Raw genomic sequence first — 14095 nt, 5'->3', positions numbered from 1 at the left:
CATTTCAAACCAATGTCAGACATTTGATAACTACTGAATGAGATCCCGTGTTCAAATTGAACTAGAAACTCTTGTTTTTTTTGTCCATGTGAAGCTGAATGGTGTGCACACGGCTTGTCTGGTTCCTCCCTCTGCTTTGTTGATGGACTTTCTGATGGATGTAAGGGACATAACTTTTTACTTTGACTATTATATCTAATCTGTTTTTCATATTGAAACCTTGCAGGCAGTGAAGAACATCCCGAGTGTGTCTGAGAAGGAGCTGTCCAAGCAGAACAGCGTGGAGAAGTTTGAAATGCGAGAGCAGAACAAAAACAAGACCGAAGCGAAGTGGAAGTATAAGGTAAGCTGTTTCCAGCTGCGAGCCGTGATCCTTCTGATCCCCCCCCCGTCTGCTCCGAGTTCAGAGAAGCGCGATCCTGATGTTCTCTGGAAAAGCTCTGAAGCTGAGAAAAAAGCTCCATCATCCAGGAGAGATTTGCTCACTTCACCTCAGCAGCAATGTGGCACAAGTGTGAGGCTGGAGGCCTGCAGCTCATCATCATCACCCTCAGAGTTGACCTCATAGAGTGACGCCATGTCCGCACCTCACATCTTCTAAGTATTTTCATATGCCCTCATCTAAAAGGAGTCAGTAGTATGATTATTGCTGAATAACAGGAAGAAGCTTTTTCGGAACTTAAGTGTAATTTTGCTGGGTGGAAGGCATTAAAGGGCTTTCGTTTCGTGGAAAATTCAATGCCAAACTGCTGTGGAACGCTGCAGCCTCTCCTGTCATCCAGACAACAAGCAGAGACAACATTAGGTTCAGTTAAAAATAGTCAAATTACTACTAAAAGGAAATCATAGTTTGTAAAATGATCCAAACATGTTGATGCTGATTAGAAAAGTGAGTTTAGCTGTAAGAAAAAGTCTGATCTAAAAATCAGATATCTGATTTAAAAAAAAATCAAAAGTTGCTGATCTTTATGATTGCACTGGAACACCTAATCTGTTTTTGACTGTGAGGGGTCATAACAAACAAGTTTATATGGTTTAACGTCTTTATTTTGTTACCTAACTTGTAAATCTGATCAACGAAAGTCCCCCTGCTGCTGCTCAATGGGCCTCTATTAAAGTTTCCTCGCAGCTCATTGGTTTGTGATTTTCCTGCAACATTGCAGAACAGCAAACCCGATTCCCTGCTGAAGATGGAGGAGGAAGGCCGATTCGATCGGACATCACTGTCAGGACACAAAGACAGATTCAGCTTCACCATGTCTCACCTGAGAGCTCCCAGGTATGTGAGGTTCCTCTCTGCGGGGAAGAGCCTGCAGCTATCAGTTGGGATTTGTGGTGGAAATAGAAAAGCATGTGGCCATTAGTACCATGTCCACTCGGTTAACCCTGCCTGTGAACGCTGTGGTGAGAGCCAAACCCTCCGCTGTTCAACTTCAGTTTCTGTTTCAGCTCCAAGCTCCTGAAACCTCAGACCAACTCCGGTCTGTTTGGATCACTACAAAACCTTAAAGAGGAGAAGAGCAAGCCGGTTAGGGATGAGTACGAGTACGTCTCTGACGAAGGAGAGCTGAAGATCGACGAGTTCCCCATCCGGCGGAAGAAGAACACCGTGAAGAGAGATCTCTCCAGTGAGTCCACCCTGCTTAGTTTCCAGATACATGCTGCTGATCAGCTGGTTTAGATGGAACCTGGAATCATCTGATCCAGCTGATCTGCTGTGGGATAAATGGGGATGCCTAAAACACAAGCAGGGTGGCAGATTTCTGGAATACTTGGATCGGGTTCTGCTCCAAATCACCAGCTGTAAATGTGAGGATCAGCTGCATATCCTCCCAGTAAATAACTGGTTTGTGGGATTCTGCTGCATTCTGGGATTCCCTAATGTTATAACCAACGTCGAATCAAATTGAAAACACATTTTAGCCGTAGGAAATATTGCTTCATGTCTGCATAAATCTGAAGGATAGGGGGCATAAAACATGCTGATTATGTTCTCCACAACAGCTGTTATAAAGACAGAACCTAAAGAGAAAAACTCCCCGTATTTAAAATAAAAAATTGCCTTTTTTTGCAGAATGTGTTTGAGGACACTGGAAGCTGAAGATACTAATGATACTGTACAAGGACAAAAATGTGTTTTAGTAACTTGCTTAGTCAACCAGTTACAGTAGAGGATGCAGAAGGCAGATGGAGGAAGCTGTGGCGACCTCTGAAGGGAAAAGCCGAAAAGAAAGAAAGGAGAAACTGAAGAAGATCAACTTAGCCAAAAAAAAAAGATGAAAGTTAATTATCATTAAAACCTGATACTTTTTTCAAAAGCCGTTCCAATTCCTGTTAAAACTTCTTTGATAAATGCTGAAAGCTTTATTTGCAAAAAGCCTTTGTTGTTGTTTTTAAACATTAAAATATGACAACTAAAAAACTTAAATATAGGGTAAAAATTATTGCCTGAAGTTGCTAAAAGGTTGCCATAAATTTTAGGTTTTTTGTGTATTATTAAGCTTTTACCTACTGTAGCTACTTTATAACCAGGACCAAGGAAGACTGAAGAACTCTTAAAGACCACAGGGTTTTTTTGAGGGACTAAAAACTTTTGTCGTTCACTTTTAAGACAACATCAAATTACAGATATTATTAAATTAAGCAATTTCAAAAGTACAAGAGAGTGAAAGATTTTTAGAGTTGATTAAAAAAAGTAGTAATTAACTTGCATTGTTAAAATGAGCATTTTGTGACCAGTGGACATTAACTTCACACTTCTGTGCACACTTTTGATCCTTTTTGAGTTGATTGGGTTTTAATCTCATTTGTTCTTCTCCAGTTCTTTCAGACATCCTGCAACCAGCCAAAAAACCAAAGTTCCAGCCGTTGGGGACGAAGGTAAGAGCCCCACGACAACACAACTGCACTGAACACAAACAACAACACACCTGGAAACAGGAGGAGTCGTTTGCTACCAGTTATCAGGAGACAGTCACCATTTCCTTCTTCCCTCTGAGATTTTTTGACTAAAAGTTTCTACGGAAGCTCTGTGTTGTTGGTTCTTTTGGTTTTAGATGGTTGTCCTGGACTTCAGAGGGTTTTTAATCTCTTGCTGCTGCAAGACAAACTGCTTGTGATTTATCCATTTCTTCTTCCTTCGTATGAATAACATTCAGTCATTTCCCTCAACCTTATCGACAGTCATCACCTAATGCAACTCTTTCAAATCACAGTCTTCTTTAAAGGCAGTCATCACCTTGATTTTGGAGATAAACCCATCTAGGAGATCTGAGCTCAGGCTTGGTTTGCCTTCATGCAGGTTTGGTAGACTCTGGTAGACTCTGTGGGTCACAGGTGGTTCACAAAGACACAACTGAGCAGCATTTAGCAGGTCAGGGGTCATGTTATGTTGCATTTTGTTGCCAAAGCACACACATGATACCTTTCCCTCCATGGAATAAAAATAATACATAAACAAACAAAAGAAATGTGCTCACTGCATGGTGTGCACAGTTATCCATTTGTTGTATATGCATAGAAATTTGTGTTAAGGTGAGTGAATCAGTGATGCTGAACACGCAGGCTGTAGTCCACGGTGGATGGAGATTTGATTGACATAAAGGATGTTTCATTACAGCGTGGTTGTGTTGTACAAATATTTAGAAGGAACACATTACCAGATATCTAATGTGCTTGCAAAAGATTTTTGAAAATGCAACTTAATGTTGACATAAGGAAGCTGGGAGGCGCGGAGCTCCGTTTTTCAGGCATGTCTGCACCTCCAGCACCAGCAGACTGTTTCCTCCTGAGATAAATCGCACGAACTTTCAGAACAACCCGCTTTCTAAGTGCTGTGAGTTAGATAGCTGCACACAAGACAAAGTTGCTTTTTATCAGGACGGACGATGAGTTGCTCGTTCATGCAGTGTTTTTCCTGTCATCGACATATCAAGAGACTTTAATGATGAAAATAACGACTCCTTTATTCAGGCTCCATTGATCCACATTTTATTTTTTATTTAAGTTCTGTCAGGAGATTCATTTTCTTGTTTGATTAATTCATTAATCATGACTGGTAATTAATTAATATAAACAATAATTTTTCAACCTAACCTAATACGACGGAGTTTTAGGGCCACCAAAAAAAAAAAGTAAAATTACGACATTTTATCTCGTAAATTTACGAGAAAAAAACTCGTAAATTTATGAAAAAAGTCATAGATTAACAAGGAGAAAACACCGAAGTTGTCCGTTCATCGGAGCATCGCTTGAAGATGAAAGATGTGGAGCCTTTTGTGAAGCTTTATTTCCAGGTTTATTATAGGTTTAAAACAAAGACATTCTGAACCTTTGGCGACTCAAAATCAGATTATTGTCAGTGGAGCCGGTTTTCCGGGGTTCAGTGTCAGTAAAGCGGAGTTTCAAATGTAAAATAAGGAGCTCAGAGACACGTTTGGGTGCAGAGGATCGTTGCAGCTTTTATTCTCCTTTTCATTCACAAACCCTGAAGTTCATCTGTCACCTTACGTCATGAACCTGTCATCAGATCCGAACACCAATGCGGAAGTAAACGTCCCGTTATATCATCAAACAACAAAGATGAATGAAAATAGTCTATTATATTAGCATTAGAACGTTGAAAATGCCAAAAAAAGTGATCCTCCTCCTCAGATGGAAGCGTCACACAAACGTAGAGATCTTGTTTTTGGTGGAGGAAGAAAGAATTGAAGTGGAAAGCTGCAGCCGGGACACCGATGGCTTCATCGGGCTGCAGGGATCCTGCAAACCAACCATCAATAAATAAAACTTTAATAAATTGTAAATCAAACAAATGAGCTTCCAGATATTTGGAACGTTCAAGCTCATTCAGATCACCTGTTCAACTGAGTTTAGTCGGTCTGCTCTGTTGCTGCGCGGCGTTCACCTGCTGCTCTGCATGCTCACTTCCACTTAATATCGTAAATTTGCGAGTTTTTTTCTCATAAATTTGCGACTTAAAATCTTGTAAAATTACGAGTTTTTATCTCCTAAATTTACGAGATAAAAACTCGTAATTTTACTTTTTTTTTTTTTGGTGGCCCTAATACTCCGCCGTAATGCAGTAAAAAGCCTAATTTTGATATTTTCATTTAAATTTGTGACTCTATGTAAAACATCAAATTACAACTTAAAAACTGTCTTTCATGAAGTTTACTTATTATAACAGACTTCCAGCTTTTACTTTTACACATTAAAAAGTAAGAGAACTTTTCTGAGCTCTTACTTTTATTTATTAATACCATATTACATATGTTGACATACTTTATGCCACAGTTTACTGTCCGATGCCATCGGCCCTCCGTGTACCCCGTTGATGTACGATGAGGAATGCCTTGTTGGGCTTTATCCCTTAAATAATAGAAATGACTTGTGACATTGTTAGGGTTAGTTCTGTGCAGAATTGCAAAGTCAGAGATTGATGATGTCACAGCAGCGATGGATGCGCAGTGTGAACTGTGCACATGGACACTGAGACGTGCTCTGGGAGCAATTTTGAGTGCAAATAAAACGCTCATGCAAGTAAACAGTAAGACCCTTGGTTTTTTATATTTGAGAACACAACAATATTTATCGATAAAAAATTAGATTAATGGGATTTTTTCAAAAAGGCACTAATTTGTCTGTAATTAATTATTCATGATTAATACAATGATTTGACATCTGTAATTTCTAAACATAGCATTTAGTCATGACGCTTATATTACTTTAGTTCTGTGTGTTAAACCCATAAATCTATAATAAATAAACCAATCATGTGGTCACATGACCCACAAGTTATTATTGAAAAATGTTTAATAAAATCAAGTTTTCAGGTCCCTGCGACAGAGTGGCGACCTGTCCAGGGTGCCCCCTGCCTTCGCCCACAAGTGGCCGGGATAGGCTCCAGCAGCCCCGTGACCCCGAAAGGGAATAAGCGGAAGAAGATGAATGAATGAAGTTTATGAAGGATATGAGGCCATCAGCGATGACCCAGTCAGATAGTTCTAAAGCTCCTGAATTTAGTTCTATTGCCAATCAGAGGAAAAAGTTTGTCAAAATTATATCACAACTATCATGGATATTAAATCTTACCGGCATATAGAAACAGAGTTGCTTTACATCAGTGTGAGTAAAGGAGTGAAGGATCCCATGCTTGTGTAACAAGCCCCTAATGGGGCTTTTCTCAACATTCAGAGTTCAAACATGTTTTTGACTCTTTAATCCAGGATCAGATTAAGGAGATTTTGATCATTAAAACTTAATATTTCATCAAAAAAAGTGAAATGTTTTGGTCTTCTGTTGGTGAAGGGGACCCATTCGTCCAGAGGGCGTTGTCTTGAGTCAAATCATTCGGACTCCATCATCATCAGCACACGACTAAAATAAAGTATAAAAAATAAGTTGATTTAAAATAAAAAAAACATATCTGCTCTTTCAGGAGAACAGTCTCCATCACAAGGACGTTTACATTTCTCCCCCCTGCCCTCCTCCAGCTGAGGAGCGGCTTCTTCCAGACAACATTTTTGTGAAAGGTCAGGATTCTGTGATGTCATATCCTGCCAAGAGGGTGACAGCCACTGAGAGGAAAAACTGACTTCAAATGAGCTCAAAACAATCTGACGGGTGAGGTTACCCACCCGTTAGTTTGTCCATTCACAGACACAGCTGTGGAGAAACTCCGCCCACATCACCCTCCCATAAACTCCAAGCAACACCATTCAACTCCATCTGCTCTGACTTTACCAAGTTTGTACCAACTGAACCTGCAGCTGCAGTGAAGACATCCTGATCAAATGTGAATCCTGTAGCTGAATTCTGATCATAGTCCTGTTTAGTACCACCTTCAATGCACCTCTGCTAATCTCTTCTAATGTTATCCAACAAAAAATCACGTAATGAGGTCGAATTAAGGCTTTTATCAAACTTTTTTTAAATTTGCAATAAATTTGTTGGATGTTTGGACTTAAGTGCCACTCCAATCATCTTTTGATCTTTTGTAAAAGTGTCCCCAATATATATATATATATATATATATATATATATATATATATATATATATATATATATATATATATATATATATATATATATATATATATATATATATATATATATATATATATATATATATATATATATATATATATATATATATATATATATATATATATATATATATATATATATATATATATATATTTTAAATTAAGATTACGCTGTTTTTAGCCAAAGTAAAGAAAAACTGGGTTGCTTTCAAGGACATAGTTTCACTAGAAATTCACCTATGAGCTGTATGGGAGACTCTGGAACTCTGCCCTCCTTCTTCTCCTTGTTGCTGAGAGCTCAGAGCGGAGAGTCTGTAGCCCGCCCAGCTTATTTTCTACGTCACAAAAAAGCTCTATTTCAAACTGCATTTTTTCATTGGCTTCTGACTAACAATGACTTGAATAAAGAAATACTCAGAAACACAATTTGAACTTAATTTTCTTTATATAAGTCCTCCAACATCAGAAAAACGACACAAAACATGTTAAAACGCCAAAAACACAGTAATGTGTTTATGTATTATGCAGATTGACACCTAAAATAATGCTACCAAACTTATTTCCTATCAATTCCTGATTCCTCATCAGTATCTGACTTTCAGGACAGTGATTCTGTTCTTTTTTCAAGCTCTGCTCACGTTGAGCCAACAGGAGATCAAAGCTGTGTTTTTTCTTGTGTAAGCATGATGTTGAGAAGTGGATTAAGGTTTTGAGAAAAAGGCATCAAAAGTAGATCTTGCATGCTCGATTCTTCCCTCCTGTCTGCCTCTGATCTGCCCACCATATTTGAAAACAGACCGCGGACTCCTCCGACGAAGAGACTCTGCACATCGACACTGAGGCCAAGTCTGAACTCAGAGGTCGCAACTCCAAGATGAAGAAGAAGACCGTGAGTGCTGCAGGAATCCTGGACCTGCTTCAGGCCAGCAAGCAAGTGGGTGGGATCGACTACAGTACCAACAGGTAGGCCGGTCTGACGCTGACGTCAGCATTTTCTCCTTTCGCCTTCCAAACCAATGAAGCTTTTCATACTAAGACGGTTGAGCTGCGGTACACACACAACATTAATCTTTTAATGACTCCCAGGAGCCCTCTTTTCTTTTCAGTGAATTCATTTTGGGTCTCTGTATGAAGGCAAGTCACTGACAAACAAACGGCTCACGAGGTGACGACGGAACTAAAGGAAAAACTGAACCTTCTGAACTTTTCTCAGAGCTAAAATCCAACCAGAATCTGCAGCTGAAGTTTACAGAGATTCTGTCAGCGGTTTGTGTTCAACCAATGTGTGTGTGCTTTTTTTTAATGCCACGCTAATCTATCATAGCCTCGGTGGCTCCAGGCTCTTCCCTTGGCCTTTTGCTGTTTGCTGTTCTGCTCAGCTCTTGATGGTCTATTTCCATCACACTGAAAGCTACAAATTAGCAATGAAAGAAAGAAAGAAAACATTTCTCAAAAACGTTCATTTTTCAAGCTGGTTTTGTCTTTGAAGATGGAGGAGAGTGACCACAGTGCGTTGTCGTAATGTCTGATAGTCAGTGTTGCAACTTGTAAGCTAAAACTCTTAATAGCTGTGTCAGTTCCTGCTCCTAGCGGCTCCCTAAAGCAACCAGAAATCTACAGAATTCCTCCATTTTTCTAACTTTCTGTAGTTTCTTTTGCGTCTTCGGCTCTGCCAGTGTGTGCACTCTTGTGTTATTGCTGTGTTGTGTTGTTACAGTCAGCCGCCTGCATCTCCCAGCACACAGGAGGCCATTCAGGGCATGCTGTCCATGGCCAACCTGTCGTCTTCAGAGAGCCTGCAGCAGCCGTGGAGCAACAGCCAGTCGAAGAACAACAGCCAGTCCAAGACCAGCTCGCACAGCTCACAGGCTGGCAAGAAGGGCGGCGGGGGCGCCGGCGTGGGGAGCAGCAACGGCAAACGGCCGATCAAACGTCTCCCAAAGAAACCCAGGAAAAGCAGCAGTATTGAGAGCCTAGATTACGACGATGACCAGGATCACATGGATGCATGTTTCAAAGACTCCGACTATGGTAAGCTTTCCCCTCATGACCCCCTCCCACTTTTTAACTTGATAGAAGTCATTCCAGCATCCAGTGAAGCACTTTGACAACAACTAAGACGCAGGAACCTCCAAATGCCGAAAGGACCAGGATCTTAAACCATGTTTGGTCTCTAATGCTGTAGATTTAGCCAAAACATCCAGGCTTTTGTGTGACAAAGTAAAAAAAAATACAATTTTGTTACTTTATTTTAATGCTGAGAGATTTATTTATGCTCTCAAATTTTAAAATGTGACGTACAATTTGTCTTACACCACTACGAGGGACAGACTTAGTGGTTCGGGGCATCGTCCTGTTAACAGGACATAACTCTTGTTATGAGTCAAGAGTTGTTTACTGAAAAAAATTTGTTGAGCTTTTAATTCCTGATAAATTTGCAGATAGATTATCTCCTCTGCCGGGGAGCCGGTTTAGCTCAGGGGAGCCGGTGTAGCTTGTGCTGGTTTGCGGCGCCTTCCATCCGTGAAACCCAGGTTTGAATCCGGGCTGCTCCCTGTTCCCTTCTCTGCTGCTGTGCCGGTCCCAAGCCCGGTTGCTTTGAGAGGGTTGCGTCAGGAAGGGCATCCGGCGTAAAACATTACCAAGTTTACCATGCGACTTGTTCGCTGTGGCGACCCCTGATGGGAAAAAGCCAAAAGAGAAACAACATTATCTCCTCTGCCACTTTCTCTTTTTCTTTAAGTTCATCACTGCTCAAGCTGCAAAGCTCAACACCTAAGCTTAATTATGTTATTGAGTTATTAAGAAAAAATAAACAAAAGTAAACACACGTATACAAAAACAGAATTGCTCTGACTGTTTTCCCTTTACCAATGATCACAAACACTCATCTACATCCAGGGAGTAAACATCTAAATTCATTTTCCCAGTAATATTGCACACATGGAATACTACAGACTAAACTACTTTGCCATGTTAAGTAAGTTTGCCTTTTTATTTCCGTCCAATTGGAAAGGGTCAAATATTTAACTGTTGATTTAGTTTGTGCTGATTCTGTGGACAAAGGAATATTTGGTATGGGATGCCTTGGACCAATCCTTCCAAAACTATGTATTGAATGTCTAAAATGTTAACCAGGACCCTGGACAGTTTATCAGTCCATCACATGGTCAAACAATCACATTTATACCTAAGGAGTTGCATATTAACCTTGTTAAGCCATGTTTTGGGACTGTGGGAGGAAGCTGCAGTGCCCAGAGAAAACCCACACATGCAAACTAATCAGGAGGGAGCCCTGGTGCAGCCCCTAAATTAACTCATATGGGACATACAGCATTTTCTGAACTCCTCCAGCAGAGATGATCCTTTTATTGTGCGTTAAGAAGGTGCCATTTATTGTGATAGTACTACTTTTAATCCCGTTCTTTATAATACTTTCTGGATTGTCTTTTATGAATAAAGATTAGAAATCTTTTTAACAAAATAATTCGGATGTAAATTCAGCTGAACCCACTAGTCAAATGGGAGCTCTGATGCCAATGAAGAGAAAATGGTGAAAACACAGTTTTTTAGAGATTTTATTCTGGAACATTTGGTATAACAAGTGGATTAAAGTCTAGTTTATCTTTAATTTCATGCACATCTCTCCAACTTCAGCTGTTTCTGATTAAGCCCTATTACAAACAATCCTGCAGATGACGGTAAACGTACCAGCAGATCGTTTTCTTCATGTTTCATCGCTTAATTCCAGCAGGTGCTTTTACAACACATGGAGCCTTGAATGATCACCATGTGTGGGTATTTAATTCCTGATTTGGCCTGGAGCATTTCATCAGGATAAGAAGATGTTTATTTTTTAATCTTCTTCTTCAATTCCTCCTATTTGTGCCGCTTCACTTTCTTTGTGATCCCCTTCCAAATGCAGCGGTTTAAACCTGACTGGCTTGTTAATAAGCCATTAGCACAAACCACAAGTTGTTCTTCAACGTGCTTTTTGATCTCCTAATTACTTTCTAATCAGGAGTCTGGTATCTGCTCTCGAGTCTGCTGGCTGGAGTGAGGCATATCTCTCTGACTGGCACTGATCGGCTTTTGTAAAATCAAGTCATTTTTTATGTTGATTGTCCACTTGTAGAATATTTTTGCATGGATCATTGTGCTACGAGCATGCAGAGAGGAAGAAACATCAGCAGCTGTTTAACAGCTGGAGCAAATGTATCCACTTCAGCAGGCGGGAACAGAACTTTTATCTTCTGCTTTGTCCTCTTTGACAGAGAAACTTAGGCACTAGACATGTAAAGTAATGTTAAGTGAAGTAATGTGTGCTTCTTTTTTTTTTGTAGTGTATCCCTCACTGGAGTCGGAAGAAGACAATCCTGTGTTCAAATCCAGATCGAAAAAGAGGAAAAACAGCGACGACACTCCATACAGCCCAACAGGTAAACCTTGCAGTGTCCACTTTGTTGTACGGACACAGCCCAAATGCTAATGTGCATGTCTCTCCAGCTCGGGTTGGACCTTCGGTTCCCCGACAGGAGCGTCCAGCCAGAGACGGAGCACGCGTGGCCTCTATAGAAACCGGTTTGGCTGCAGCTGCGGCGAAGCTTTCTCATCAGGTCTGTCCCTTTTCAGTATATCTACTTAAGAAGTGTGTAGAAAATCAAATTGTTGCTCAAACTAGGATGTTCCAACAGGAGGAGCAGCAAAAGACCAAGAAAAAGAAGAAAAGCACCAAAAAGAAGGCCTTGCTGAGCGAGGAACCCCTGAAAGTCTCTCAGGACAGCAGCTCTCCAGAGCACAATCTGGACTCACAGGACGGGAGCCTGACAGACCAAGAGTTCAACACTGGAACGGTCAAGTCCCCGGGGGGGCACCATCCCATGGCGCCGGGGGTCTTCCTCGCCCAGAGGCGGCCATCCGTGTCCTCTCCCAACAACAGCAGCAACTCCACCAACACCAGCAGCAGCAGCACAGCAAAGGGAGAGCGCGCAGGCTCAGTGGACACCAAAAGTGAGCCTCTTCCTTACATTTATGCAGATTATTTTCATCAGTTGCTGGTAATCATTTACATATGTGTCAAACTCCAGGCCTTGAGGGCCGGTGTTCTACATGTCTTCCAACTAACCGGCCATTGTGGTTTCTCACTGGCAAAACACACATCTGAAGCAAGCACCTGAAAAACCAGCAGTATCCCGGCCCTCAAGGCCTGGATACTGACATCCTTGATAGAGGCTATCTAAAATTATTGGATGCATATGAAAAGCAACTTTTTTCTTAGATTAGTGATATTCTGGTCATAACCCCCCAACAAATATTATTTTTAGTGTTTACAAACAGGAAATCATGAAATTGTTTTCAAAAATTAATAAGATGATACTTTTACAATAGAATACAATATAGTATAGTATAGTATAGTATAGTATAGTATAGTATAGTATAGTATAGTATAGTATAGTATAGTAAAGAAGTATAAGAAGGTGTTATTAATTGTTTTAGTGTCTACAAATGGAGCTGTGTACATTTGTTGGGATAGGCTCCAGCAACCCCTGACCCCAAAAGGGATTAAGCAGGTTTAAAGGACGGATGGAGTATAGCAGAGTATAATATGGTTTATAGTGGGCAGTGTCTTGTGTAATATATTATTGTCAAGTTGAGTATAGTATATTAGAATCTTTCTTATCAAAGATAAAATACAGTATTGTGACAGCTGTTGGGTTTGTATAGAATTTTGGGGGGTTTTCCCTCCTCCCTGAAGAGGAGGATAAATAGATAACATAACATTCACTCTAAATGTATTCAGAAAATTCTTCGTGGTAGCATGTCTGCTCTGATACCGAAAGGTCATGAGTTCAAATCCTGGCTGAGTCCTATCAAGGACTCTAACAATGCCTCCCCGCTTTACGCTCAGCATCGGATTGGTGGGTTAAACCATCAAATGGTTCCTAACCTTCGCGGGCTCTGCAGTTCACCACTCCCCCCCCCCCAAGGATTGGTCAAATGCAAAGAACAAATCTCACACACCTAAGTGCGTGACAGCTAATGGGACTTAAACTTTTTTTTAAAGTCTTTTGGATTAAAGGGGTGATGTTTTTGTCAAACTAAAGGCCACCGCATCGTCACCTCCTTCCCGCCTTTTGTCCAGATGCTACATTTAGGAGCGGCTGCTTAGGTCAAAGGCCTCTTGTGCCAGATCACCTGCAGCAGTCAGTCTTGTCATTTACAACTGTCCAACATGTCCTGTTTTTTTCACAAACTTAGTTTAGTGTTTAGTGTGCAGTGTCATGAAACACAGTGGGGTTGCAGCACTGCTGGTTATACTGAGTCTGCAGGCTTTACAGTGTGATGGTGTTTTGTAACCTCCAGGCTTCAAAGCTTACCTCCTATCGTTTCTCCGTTTTCCACAGCAAAGCGGCTGAAGAAAGGCATGGCAACAGCAAAACAGAGACTGGGAAAAATTTTAAAGATCCATCGAAATGGAAAGCTCCTCCTGTAGCAGCAGCAGTAGCCTGCTGAAAGACTGAAGACTCATCCAAACTCACTGAAGACAGCCACAAACGATGAGCTGGACCACCGTGGGCAAGGAAGAGAATCATGCATTTTCAATTTCTAAAATGAACATCACTCAGATAGGTTTTTGCCTCTACTTATACTTTATAACTTTCAGATATTAAAGTGTACAGAAGCTATTATAAATATTTTTTAAGAGAACGTGTCTCATTTTCTTACAGTTGTCTGTTATTCAGGGGTTGTAAAGTGGAAGTACATTGCAGTCATTCCAAGATATGTGAAAGTATCCCTTGCATGTATTGAGTTGCATGTGTGCTTGGCTCAAGGCTGGGGGGGGTCTGGACGAGATGAAGTGGTGGACTGCCGCCCCCCCCCCCAGTCCTCCTTCATAGCTGGGCTCTCACTGTAAAGCTCGTTCTGATGGGACATGCATTTACCCTTCTCATCAGGAAGGAAACAAAGAGCAGCTGTAAAGCACAAAGCCAGCTTGCGGTGTGTGTGAGGACATTTTAGGACAACACAAACAGGGGAGGAAGGGGGTG

At 40.9% G+C, this 14095-nt stretch overlaps 1 protein-coding gene across 2 annotated transcripts in view; it reads left to right on the top strand.

Moving 5' to 3' along the window:
• phf2 (PHD finger protein 2) overlaps nucleotides 1-13754 on the top strand; it is a 35023-nt gene extending 21269 nt beyond the window's left edge. The window contains exons 13-22 of one of the 2 annotated variants that reach the window (XM_011475338.3): nucleotides 227-343; nucleotides 1164-1279; nucleotides 1450-1628; nucleotides 2822-2880; nucleotides 7843-8009; nucleotides 8785-9077; nucleotides 11390-11485; nucleotides 11553-11662; nucleotides 11741-12056; nucleotides 13451-13754. In XM_011475338.3, the coding sequence (XP_011473640.1) occupies nucleotides 227-343; nucleotides 1164-1279; nucleotides 1450-1628; nucleotides 2822-2880; nucleotides 7843-8009; nucleotides 8785-9077; nucleotides 11390-11485; nucleotides 11553-11662; nucleotides 11741-12056; nucleotides 13451-13539 (1542 nt within the window). In that variant the 3' untranslated portion in view covers nucleotides 13540-13754. Of the gene's footprint in view, nucleotides 1-226; nucleotides 344-1163; nucleotides 1280-1449; nucleotides 1629-2821; nucleotides 2881-7842; nucleotides 8010-8763; nucleotides 9078-11389; nucleotides 11486-11552; nucleotides 11663-11740; nucleotides 12057-13450 lie in introns of both variants that reach the window. The other variant, XM_004069061.4, reaches the window with a different exon arrangement.
• Nucleotides 13755-14095: the final 341 nt, after the last annotated feature.

Source organism: Oryzias latipes, chromosome 5 (genome assembly GCF_002234675.1).
Source record: "Oryzias latipes chromosome 5, ASM223467v1".
Taxonomy (NCBI): domain Eukaryota; kingdom Metazoa; phylum Chordata; class Actinopteri; order Beloniformes; family Adrianichthyidae; genus Oryzias; species Oryzias latipes.
Note: the sequence above shows the minus strand (reverse complement) of the source record. Positions and strands in the feature narration are given on the sequence as shown.